Source organism: Suncus etruscus, chromosome 4 (assembly GCF_024139225.1).
Source record: "Suncus etruscus isolate mSunEtr1 chromosome 4, mSunEtr1.pri.cur, whole genome shotgun sequence".
Lineage (NCBI taxonomy): Eukaryota > Metazoa > Chordata > Mammalia > Eulipotyphla > Soricidae > Suncus > Suncus etruscus.
Window position 1 is genome coordinate 11,407,675 of NC_064851.1, and position 12,982 is coordinate 11,420,656.

The 12,982-nt window shown below is 43.5% G+C and overlaps 1 protein-coding gene across 1 annotated transcript in view; it reads right to left on the reverse strand.

Moving 5' to 3' along the window:
• Window positions 1-12,982, reverse strand: part of CRACR2A (calcium release activated channel regulator 2A) — a 77,616-nt gene that overhangs the window by 21,840 nt on the left and 42,794 nt on the right. Inside the window, exons 10-11 of the mRNA XM_049772481.1 lie at window positions 11,631-11,737; window positions 8,164-8,497 (exon numbers count right to left, since the gene is read on the reverse strand). Coding sequence (XP_049628438.1) covers window positions 8,164-8,497; window positions 11,631-11,737 — 441 coding nt within the window. The remainder of the gene's footprint in view (window positions 1-8,163; window positions 8,498-11,630; window positions 11,738-12,982) is intronic.

Here is a 12,982-nt window from a genome sequence, read left to right on the forward strand (position 1 = left end):
CCTTCCTTTCTTTCTTTCTTTCTTTCTTTCTTCCTTCCTTCCTTCCTTTCTTTCTTTCTTTCTTTCTTTCTTTCTTTCTTTCTTTCTTTCTTTCTTTTTTCTTTCTTTCTTTCTTTCTTTCTTTCTTTCTTTCTTTCTTTCTTTCTTTCTTTCTTTCTTTCTTTCTTTCTTTCTTTCTTTCTTTCTCTCTCTTTCTCTCTTTCCTCTTTCTTTCTCTTTCTCTTTCTCTCTTTCTCTCTCTCTTTCTCTTTCTTTCTTTGCTTCCTTCCTTCCTTCCTTCCTTCCTTCCTTCCTTCCTTCCTTCCTTCCTTCCTTCCTTCCTTCCTTCCTTCCTTCCTTCCTTCCTTCCTTCCTCTTTCTTTCTTTTGGAGGGCACACCCGACAGTGCACAGGGGTTATTCCTGGCTCTGTGCTCAGAACTTGCTGCTGGCAGACTCGGAGGACCATATGGGATGCCAGAGATACAGGGATCAAACCAGGGTCTGCTGGGTGCAAGACAAATGCCCTACCCTCTGTGTTATCACTCTGGCCTCATACGTCAAAATTTCAAATTATAAAATACAGGCCAGAGAGACAGGACAAGGTTTAAGGCATTTAACTGCCTTACCTTACACACGACCAAACTCCAGTTTGTCTCCCAGCACCATAAGCACTGCTAAGAGGGCTCCCAGAGCTTAGAGCTAGGAATAAGACCTTAGCACCACTGGGTGTGTCTCTTTACCCCAAAAACAGAAAAGTAGAGAGGAGTATAATAATGACAATCTACCTTACTGCCCTGAAAAGGTCACAGTTCTTATGGTGAGGCCTTTTTTTCCAAGCTCGTTTTTTTTTTTTTTTTCAATCTGGATGACAAATATATGTTGCATTGAGAGATATTTAACAGCAAACACTTCTCTGACTTGCCCGTTTGGGAAAAGTGTAATATTTTTAAGTGATGGTGTGGTATTTGATTGAATAAATATGCTTCCATCTCTATTGTCATTTGTAACTCTTTGCCATTTTGTTGGGACACATTCTTCAGTTATCTTGGCCATCCTGGGGTTATTCTTTAGAAAAGATGGCTCCAAGTGCTGGTTTGAAAGAAGTGGTGATTTTGTTATTGCTGTTTAGATTTTTATTTTTCCTCCCAAACAGTGCTCCGGAAGTCCATGCCTTATCCCACTTGGACAATCTCAACCAACCAGATTAGAGGGTTATACAAGGACCTGAGTTGTGATGTTACTCTATGGTGCCAGGGATTACCTGGGTCACCACAGAACCACACCTGGATATGTTCAGGGGCCCATGTGGAATGGAGGATTGGGTCACAGTTAATAGGCACCTTCTATCACACACTCTTTGGCCAGGTGTTTTCAAGCTATTGATTTATATGCACAAATGATATTTTCAGGAAAGGCTGAACAAATGTGTGCCCTAAGTACCTTTGCACAAAACTGTCTGGCAGTGCTGTTGGAGGTGTGATATGCCTTTAGAAAGGTAATCTTCCCTGTGTGCTCCAGTTTCTGATCCCCAAGGGAGCTCCAAGAGAAAATGAGAGCTTCACATGAGCTGACCAGCAGTGCAGGAGGTCTGGGTATTGTTGGGAATGTGGAAGGACTAGGAGATCCAATTGCCATGAGTGCCACCCAGTTCTTTCACCTCTTCAGGACCTCAGGTCTGTCAGGGGAGCATTGGGTATGGATTATATTGGGGTAGCCAGGTCAGCAAAACTGTGGTTCTGCCTGTTTTGTTCAGTGCCTACCTGCTGCTCAAGTAGAGTGTCAGTAGATGCACCCAAGGGGCCAGAGAGATAGCACAGAGGTGGGTCATTTGTCCTGCATGCGGCCAACCTGGAAAGGACCCAGTTCAATTCTCAGCATCCCATATGGTCCCCCAGCCTGCCAGGGGTGATTTTCTGAGTGCAGAGCCAGGAGTGTGATCCCTGAGTGCCACTGGGTATGGCCCAGAAACCAATCAATCAATAAAGTTTTTAAAAAAAAAAAAGAAGAAGAAGAAGATGCATGCAAGGTCCCCAAATGATAGAGCTGACCCCTGGCCCCACCAGAAAACTTGCAGCTCTGAATGTCACAATACACCCCTACTTTATATCTCATATACAACTTGCCTGAAATTATCTTCAGTAGTTTGATTAATCCAAACCATATCATGCTCATATCCCTTTAACCCTAATTCCAATCACCATTCCCTCAAAAAACTCACCAAGGTAGCCCTGTGTTAGTAAGAAATGTTAGAACCCTAAGTTAGAGACAGAGTCGCAGTAGGGCCCAGGTCACAGAAGGCAAGGCCTATTTGGAACCAGGGCAAGAAACAAAACAACTAGATGATAGCATCAAGGTGAGTAGGAATGAACTTCCACGGGGAAGGAAGAGAGCACCACCCAGTGGATTCCCAAGAGATCTATCTACCTGGCAGTGGAGAGGCACTAGCCATTAACTGGAAAGACTCACTCACCTCCAAAAAGCAACAGCCACACTAAGAAAGTAGCACAGAGGGGCCGAAGTGGTATCACAGTGGTGGGGTGTTTGCCTTGCATCTGGCTGACCTGGGATGAACCCAAGTTTGATCCTTGGATTCCTTATGCTCCCCTGAGTCTTCCAGGAGTAATTTCTGAGCCCAGAGAGAGGAGTTGCCCCTAAATGTTTCTGGTGTAGTCCAAAAATCTAAATTAATAAATTAAAAAAGGAAGTAGCACAGAACCCTACCATGTGTAGTGAGCAAAGATAGTGGCCTTGAAGACTCAAGGAGCACTAACAAGCTATGCAATAGCTCAGGTAAGGATTTTACAAAGGATATGTTGATGTTCACTAAGCTCAAAGAAACAATGGCATCAGCCATCAAAAAAGCATAAAAATTTGTGAGAGCAGAAATGAGAAAACCATCAGAAGTGAAAGAATGAAAAAATCTGGTATGGTAAGTTGAAAGGGAAAAACTCAATGGGAGGTCTTGGCAACAGAGTCACAGCAGCTGAGGATAAAATCAGTGAACTCTAAGATGAGGTGTGGGAAACCTCTAAATATCAACTAACAATGGAAGGGAAAATCTCAAAATAAATGAATGGCAAATGAGTGAACTTTGGGATAAATTAAAAAAAACAACAATTCTATCTTGTCAGCCCCTCTGTCTGTGCCCCTCTTGTCTGTTGATCTGTTTCTAGGAAGCTCGTTACTGTTGGCCCTGGCACCTTCCCAGTATGTCTCTATCATCCTTCATAAACTCACCTTATTATCTGTAAAACAACAACAACAACAACAGAATCACCAGAATCTCTGAGAAACATGAAGATGATTCTAATGAAAAAGTATTAGTCAAAGAACCCAAAGCTGAAAAGTTCCCAGGTTTGAGGAGTGTATGTACCTATATTCAAGAGGCCCATAGTATACCAGCTAATAAAGACCAAATAAAAATACTCCAATTCACATCATAAAGAAGAAAACCAAGATAGAGATAGAATATTAAAAGTAGCAAAAATCAATTATATAAACTATGTGCAAACAAGTGACCTTATGATTAATAACATTTATCAAGTGAGACCTTGCAGGGCCAAAGGAAATATTGAATAAAGTTAAAACTACTCAAGTGAAATTTGTCACCAGGAATACTCAACCCAGATAGACTATCAGATTCAATGGAATGATACAGAGCTTTATGGGCAAACAATGCCTCAGGAACTCAATCACCTCAGTACAGACTCTGCAAGAAGCATTAAAGGGTCTTCTTTAAGACAAAACAAATTGCACATGCATGCCTAACTTCCAGATAAAGGGTTTAAAAAAATTCCACGTCAAAGAAAAAAAAGGACCAATCTAAATTCCTAAGCCAAAGTCAACAACAATAGTATCAAGGGACCCAAACTATAACAAGCTCGATACAAAATGGACCTGGACTGATATTCCAGGGGGCTAATGGTGGGAGTATGTGATGCATATGGGGAACTATGGTGGAAGGAGCTCAACACTGGCAGTGGGAATGGCCCCAATTCACTGTAACTCTATGCTTGAAATACTGTGAAAGACTTGTAATTCAAAATTGTCTCAATAAAAACAATTTTTAAATTCCATGTCAATAATGCCACTCAATGTCAATGGCCTATATGGTCCAATTATGAGACACAAAATGGCAAGATGGATTAGGGAACTTAATAAAACTTCCTGCTGCCTATACAAAACACATCTGAATAGTCTGAGCAAATACAGATTCAAATTTAAAGGTTGGAAGACAATATTTTAAGCTAATAAGTCCCACTTAAAGGCCAAGTTGGTCATACTTATATCAGAAAACATAGCCTTTAAAATAAAAAAAAACTATAAGAAACATTGATGGTCATTTCTTAATGATCAAGGGATGAACACATCAAGAATTCACACTCCTAAACATCTGTGCACCTAATGAGGGAACACCAAAATACCTAAAACAATTGTTAATATATCTAAAGGAAAATACTGACAGCAACACAATAGCAGTTGGAGTCTCTAACGAACACTACTCTATCATCTCTTGAAAATCAACTAAAACTCAATGATGAAACACTGGATTTGAAGGGGGAAAAAATGGAAGAGTTGGGCCTAATGGTATATATCGGACTTTTTACTTCCCTAAAAGTCAAATATGCACTCTTCTCTGATGCACAAGGGGCATTCTCCAAGATAGACCACATACTGAGACACAAAACATACATACATGCGTATGTATGTCTCCATACAGTCAAGAGGATAGAAACTATATCACCTCTCTTCCTAGTCATTGGTAGATTAAAAATAAAAGTTAATCACAAACAGAAATAAAGGGAAAATGCGAATACTTAGAAATGAAAGAGTTCATGACTGAACACCAATGGGTCAATAAGAAAATTATCACAAGGATGAGGATATGAGCTATCAAAACTCATGGGACACAGCAAAAGTAATGCTAAGAGGAAAGTTTCTCACATGCAAGAGCTCATTAGGGAGGAAGAAAGGGCCAACATAAATAATTTATCAGTTTACAGAACTAGAAAAAGACACACAAAGGGATCCCAAAGCAAGCAGAAGGAAGGAAATAATAAATTAAGAACAGACATGCATAAATTTGAATTAAAAAAACAATGCAACCAACAGTTGATTCTTTGAAAAATAAGATCGACACACAGTGAGAAAGACTCAAAAAAGAAAGAGAGGAAACCCTAGAAAATTGAATTAGTGATGAAAGGGGAGATAGATATAGATATAATAATTCAAAGGATCATTAGGGAATTCTTTGAAGATCTTTAAGCCATGAAACTGGAGAACGTAGAAGAAATGGATACGCTTTTGGACTCCTATAAGAAGATATGGAATACCTGACGTGGAACACCTGAACAGATCAATTACTATCAAGGAAACCAAAGATAATCAATCAAAAGTCCCCCCCCAAACAAAATGTGTGGTCCAGATGGATTAACTAACCTTTAAAGACCTATTACCAATCCTTTGGAGGCTCTTTTAGAAAGTGGAAGAAACAGTCAGAGAGTCAGAGGCACCACCAAAAAAGGAAAAGTCTAGACCCAAAACCTGGATGAATATAGATGCAAAGATCTTCAAAAAAATATTAGTATAGCTATCTAAAACCACATCAAAAATATCACACACAATGACCAAGTAGGATTCATTCCAGGGATGCAAGGATGGTTTGACAAACGCAAGTCATCAATATACTGCATCAAGAAAAAATAAAGATGATAGGATGTATCAAGAGAGGCAGAGAAAAAAGAGTCAATTTATCCAGCTATTGTTCATGATAAAAATGTGTGTTAAGGGATTTCCTTAGCCTAGTCAAGGCCATTAAGCCCACAGCAAACATTACATTCAATGATGAAAAACCGACAGTCTTCCCTGGAAGATCAGGTACAGGAGGTCCCTTGCGATGACTGGATAACTATAAACTGCTGATACAGCTACTGGGAGACTCTCAGCACAGGGACTCTAGGCCAAAAGCCTCCAGGGAGTCTCTAGAGCCTCTCTCATGCTGATTCAGCCCCTTCCAAAGCAGACTTGGAGAATGAAGGACTCCTTAGCTCAGGATGATCGATAAACTGGGGGAGGAACCTGCTGTGATGATGGTCCTGGAGCAGAGGAAGCTGGTGAGTGACTCCAAGACAGCTAACCATGGAGACCAGGTTAGAGATGCTGATTCGTGAGTCCCTGAAGCAGGCACAGCAGTGCTCTAGGACTGACCTAGCAATCAGGAAATTTAGAACGGGCAACAATGACAAAGGTCTGCAAGCCTGTTAGAGCAGAGTAGGACCTCATGTGCAGCAGCAGGAAAAGGTAAGATTTGTAGTTCTAATCAGAGCCCCTGAATCCTGGCATATTTCTGAGGAAATTTTTTTTTTTTTTTTTGGTTTTTGGGCCACACCCGGCAGTGCTCAGGGGTTACTCCTGGCTGTCTGCTCAGAAATAGCTCCTGGCAGGCGCGGGGGACCATATGGAACACCGGGATTCGAACCAACCACCTTTGGTCCTGGATCGGCTGCTTGCAAGGCAAACGCCGCTGTGCTAGCTCTCCGGGCCCTGAGGAAAAAATTTTAAAAATCCCCATCAGGAGGAAAGTGAAGAATTTATAAGAGAAAGTGTAAGGAATAGACAGTCTCTGAGGAGAGATGGAGAAGAGAGTCTAAGAGAAGATTCTCCAATCATACCATTAAAATTCTTTCAGTTTGAGGCCATACCCAGCAGTGCTCAAGTCTTGCTCCTGGCTGTTTACTTAGGGATCACTCCTGGTAAGGCTTGGAGGAACCTATTTAGTGCCCAGTAACCAACTGGTATTGAGAGTATGCAAAGTTAATACCTTTACCTGGGCACCCTTTGTCCGCCCCACTCCCAACCCCCACAGTCTCCTTTTAATATGTGGTATGTGCTCCTCTTTCCTCTCCCCTTTCTGTGTCTTGTCCTTTTTCAAAAGTAGGAAGAGTTTGCTCAGGATCCTATAGGTCATGTCTGCACCCACTCAGTTTGGTAATGAGCTTTCATCTAGACGGGCATATAATCCCTCTTGACCCTGTGACTGGCATCCAGGAAAAATCCATCTTCTCAGTAGGTAGATTGGTTTATTCATCCCCTCCTCCTTCCCATCTGGGTTTTCAGGAAAGTCCCTCTACCTTCTTTCTGCTACCACCCACTCATGCCCATCCACTGCCTGTAACATAAAAGTTGAGATTGATTATAAGAGCTGGGTGGATGGTTTGTGAGAAGTAGGCACTCAATCCATTTAGATCTGAATTGGTTGGAAGTGGAGCAAATCACAGAGGCAGACAAGCAGATTGGATGAGAATCCCTGCGGTGGCATTCAGTGAAACAGGGGAAAGGCAGTTCAACTGTTAGACTCTAAGATTTAGATTGAACTGTAACCTAAATGTTGATGTTAGAATATGGTGTACCTTTGCTTAGAAATAATAATAGAAACAGCATTGCTTTGGCTTCTGTACTCTGCTTGCTTTAGGAAGTTATCTGCTGTAAACTGGCTTTGCTGTGAGCCTAAGTGCAGCCATGACAGGCTTCAGTTTTAAGGAAGAAATACTAGACCTAGGGGCCGAGAGATAGCATGGAGGTTGGGCAATTTGCCTTGCATGCAGAAGGAGGGTGATTCGAATCCCGGCATCCCATATGGTCCCTTGAGCCTGCCAGGAGCGCTTTCTGAGTGTAGAGCCAGAAATAACCCCTGAGCACTGCTGGGTGTGACCCCAAAACCAAAAATAAATAAATAAATAAATAAATAAATAAATAAATAAATAAATAAATAAATACTAGGCCTAGAAGAACAGCCAGTTCCTGGAACCAGGCTCTAGGGGTAAATGCCAGGAATGCTTCCATATAAAGCTTAACAGCAGTTGACAGATGGCCAGATCACACTGCACCTGGATCTGGCCTAGGTACCCCTTTAGATTTGACATGTGAGCCATTCTGGGGAATCCTCATTTCTTGAAAGATGTTGGACCCCGACATGCTGGAATAAACTTCCTCGCATTTACAATATTGCCTGTCTCCCTGGTGGTCTTTTGGGTGTCGGATCCTGAGTTCCGACATTTTTGAGAATTGCAAGGCTCTGACACAAAGCACCTGGGCGTGGGGGACCTGGGGCTCAAAGGCAGGAAGCAAGTGGAAGATGGAAGAGTTGCCACCTATCAACAAGCCTGGCTGGGAGACTCCTTACCTTCGACCAAGCTTCCTTTCCAACGGGCTGGCCTCGGGGGCTTGTGGGCGTGAGGTTCACTGTTGGTGCACGCAGTGGTGGGCTGTCTGCCCCCTCTGGGGAGACACCATCCTCTTCTGTGCAGCTGCTCAGTGATTGTTCAAAGCCAGTCTCCGTGAGCTGGGGCAAGGGGTCTTCTTCAATGGAGATGATTCTGCGGAGCCTCTGGAGGTGTGGGCCCATGGCCTCAGCTTCCCTGCCTCCTGGCTCCTCTTCTGGATGCAGATATGCACTCAGGCCTATGGAGCTTCTTCTCCTTGGGGCACCAAACACATCTTCCTCCTCCTCTGACTGGCTACTGGTGCGGGGTGATGGTGTGTGGGGAGAAGAGCAAGGAAGAGATTATAGATTTATCAAAATGAAAACGGAGGGTTCCCTAAGAGCTTTTAGGACAGGTGAATAGGAGACCAGCCAGGTCCTGGGTGGGAGGAGGAGAATTCCAGGGAAGGGAAATGTACACACAGTATTCTTGTTTTGTTTTGTTTTGTTTTGTTTAATTTTTGATCCACACCCAATGATGCTCAGGGTTTACTCCTGGATTTGCACTCAGAAATAGCTCTTGTCAGGCTCGGGTACCATATGGGATGCCGGGATCAACCCAGCTCTATCCTAGGTTGGTCTCATGCAAGGCAAACACTCTACCACTGTGCTATCACTCCAGCCCCCTCCCCCCAATATCCAGTATTCTTGAGCTCATTCGGTCCACAGCCTCAGTGCTAAATGATGAAAGTGGGGATGAAGGAGTTGTACGTGATGAGAAAGGAATGAAGGAAATGACAGAGGTGATGATAAGGGTAGAAATCAAGGTGATTGGTGGTGTTGACTGTCAGGTATTAAACTAAAGATACAACAGATGTATATAACCCCCATATTCTTTGTGGACTTCTGGGAGGCTTTAGGCAATAATCACACACAGGAATGCACTTTCCCCAGTTGGGACAAGCAGAGGGTGTGAAGGAAGGATGAAAACAGATCTGGAAAGAAAGACAGGCTTCATTACCATGCATATTCACACCCAGGAACTACCCAGGAGTAACTCACCCACATTCCACATGCATATAGGCACATCCACACACATCCACACCATGATATTTTTTTAATGATATTGCAACCATACAAAAATTATCTCTGCAATTACCCTAGAAGGAAGCATTTGGCAGGGAGAGAGGAAAGAAACTATTTGGGACATTTTCAAGTACTATTGACATTCTATCACACCTTCAGCTTAGCAGGAATAAATTCAATTTTGGATTTGAAACCAGCCCAAGGAGATTATGAGCTGAATTAGATAGGACCAGAAAACTTATCCATGATTCACCTTCTAAAGTCAAAGTCCAAACATAGGACCCCACTTTACCCCACAGAGCCTGAACCTGGTAGGCTTCCAGATACGACAGTGGGTCCCAGGATACCAGCCCAGGATGAACTTTATTGATACCCTGGGCTCTACCAGTCTGCAGCTCCCTCTTCCTAGAAAATGTTTCCAAGCTCTCTTTCTCTATAAAACCCCTCCTTGTGACCATCTGGCTAAGATGGGACTCTTAGGACTTGAGTCCATTATCCTTCCACCTGCCGGCTGGTTGTCGTTAAAGCTTGTTCTCTATTTGCCACTGTGTCACTCACCTGGCCTTGAGGATAAGTAAAACCTGAACTTTTGTGGCTATGCTTTTCCCCCAAATGCCAATGGAGGAGAGCAGTTGCCTCTGACAAAGTAGGTCTGGCATTCAGGGCCACAATGTGTTGTTTCTTGTTTTGTTTTGTTTTTCTACCTCTTCCACTTAGTCACACACACCATGAAAGCGGAGGTCAGGTCTACGCTGCTCTCAACCTATCGCCTAAACAGAATCTTGCATCCTAGGAAGCACTTGGTCATGAAAGGAAATAGCAGAACCCAAACCTAAGTGGAGCCTTTAGAGAACTCAAAAGAACTTTTGGGTCAGAGGAAATAACCAGTCAATGCTGAGAGACGAATTCGATGACTATATTCAGTTCTTTTTTCATTTCATTTCATTTCATTTCATTTTAGAGTTTGGTTTTGGGGACCATACTCAGCTGCACTCAGAGGCAACCCCTAGCTCTGTGCTCAAAGTGACCCCTTGTGGTTCTTAGGGGACCAAATGAGATGCTGAAAATGGAATCAGGGTCAGCAGTGTGCAAGGACAGCCCCTACCCTCTTTACTATCTGTGACAACCCCTCCACCCCATATTTTGTTCTCAGGAACCGATAGGCTGAACTGCCATGGCAAAAATTTGACTCACTGCTTGTATAACGCCACTCAGATACTAAGACAAGGAAAACATGATGATTCATCATCCAATAACGTGATCCTTCAGTTCACACACTCTGCCGGATTCCTTTTCCCTTTGCATATCCACTTGTTTCATGCTGCTTATTCTCAGAGTCTCCTAGATATACAAGTACCCCTACTTTCTCCCAAATTTTCTGCTGCTTGGGGATCTGGCTGCCTCTGCATCTTCATCTCTACGGATGGAGGGTGTTCTCCAAAGAAGGGAGGATGAAGAAATGGGTGGGGAGGGGAGGGTATCTTTGAGCAATGAGCCACTCGTTAGGAGACTCAAACTCAGTCATATGTTGTCCAACATGTCCAAAGATAACCCTTTGAGTTAATGCCTTGTGAGCCCTTGAAAGGAATATGGCCAGCCTTGGGATCAGAGTGGAAGAGGCAAGGTCATACCTAGCAACTTTTAGGGGATTTGGGGAATACTCCTGGTTCTGTGCTCAGGAGTGACTACTTGTAATGAATAGGGACTCATTTGTTGTGCCACAGAGGGACCCAGTTAAACACTTTACCTATCCACCTTGTCTCGCTGGCTCCGCAGAGGCCCATTCTTAATATGCAAAAATATTTCAATAATGGGAGATTCCAACAGACACTTGAATGACCATTCAGAGCCCCTGGTCCTACCCCTGGCAAACCAAGTTCATCCATTCTTCTCAGAAGCCTGCAGAGCCTTGTCTAGTCATGACCTCCACCTTCACCCTCTTGTCTAGTCATGCCCTTCTCTTTGACCTCTGTCATTCTACTGCTACTCTTTATGTCCTTCCTGTAGGCACACATGATGGTGAGGTCGTGCCAGTAACTAATGAACCCTCCTGAGAATTTTCTCTGCATGGTCCTTGCCTATGACATTGGAGCAGGAGGGCACCTGGCCTCCAAGATGGAAGGAAAATATGATCTCAGGCTTTACTCAGCAAAGAGCAAAGACGAATCCCTATGAGCATAAGCTGAATAAATAGGCAGAAACTGGAGAGAGAGAGAGTTCAATGGGTAGGACACTTGCCTTCTATGCATCTCCTTTTGGTTTGAGCCCCAACACCATCTGAGCGCTGCCAGAAGTGGGCCCTGAGTACATCCAGGTGTGACCCCAAGACCACAAGAGGAAAAGGAAAACAGTAGATGGTTTACCTTCTGAGAATCCCTTTGCTGTCAATGTATTTGCCGATCACAGAGCCAGATCGCTGTATGCAGTTTGCCTTGGCTGCCACTCTGCTTGTCTTGGCGGCCTTTTCTTTCTGTAGAAACACACACAAACACACACACACACACACACACACAATCCCTTCAGGTCCAGTTCCGTTTTTCTGTCCCAGGGTTTGAGCAGAAATTCACTCAACTTCCCCTCTGGCAGAGCCAGGCTCAAAAGCAAATTCTGAAGCAACCAAGAGATGCTTTGGTCCCATCAGTGAAAGAGCATTCACTACCCTTTCTCCTGGTCCTCCCTCACCCAACAAGTCATGGATCTCAACAGAAACAAACCATGATTCAGAGCCTGTACTGGTCATTTGCAAATTGCACTATTAAAAGACTCAAATGGGGGGCTGGAGTGATAACACAGCGGTAAGGCATTTGCCTTGCACTCTGCCAATCTGGGAGGGACCAAGGTTCGAGCCCCAGCATACTATGTTGTCCCCCCAAGCCTGCCAGGGGCAAATTCTGAGTGCTGCAGAGTGTGACCCAAATACCCCCTCCCCCAAAAAAACCAACCAAAAAAAAAAAAAAACCCTCACTAAAAAACAAAACAAAAAAAAGCATTGTTCATTTCTTAAACTCTCCATTTTCTAGTGTCACCTTCTCTGTGACTCCAATTTCTCTTTTCTTCCAAAGCTCAGATATAAGAAGGGGTGAGGAACCGGGAATGAGAAATCGATGTTCTGTTCACAGCTACCAAGATTAAAAATGGGATTTGGGGCTCTATGGAGAGGGAACAGGTATGTGGCTAGATGCAACTCAATGACTCACATCCATGACAGAGAAGCTGGGGACAGAGAAAACTGCTGAGCCTTTTTCTCCTCTCCCTAACAGATGTCTTCCTGGAGAGTAATGGAAGTTGATCACAGGAAGAATGTCTCATTAGCCAGCCTTCCCGTGGTTCCCTACCAGCCTTAATGAGAGAACGGTTTGTTGTGTGTGTGTGTGTGTGTGTGTGTGTGTGTGTGTGTGTGTGTGCGTGTTTCTCGGGACCCCAAAGGGAAGCTTCAATGATTCCAAATTAATTTTTAATTATTAGCCAGCAAGAAAATGATTTTATCTTTCCTTCAAATTCCCCACCAGGGTTGTTCTTCAGTCCATTCCCAAAGCCAGGTTTGAGCAGTCGAAGGCAAGTTGGCTTTGTTTGTTTTCCTAGGGGTGGGGAGGTGGGAGGATTTGACATTTAGCTGCAAGTTTTATGAAGTAAACTCAGCAGTACTTCTCCAACAATGAGAAACATTATCATCATTAAACATGCATGAGTGGGGGACCAGTGAGGTGGCACTGGA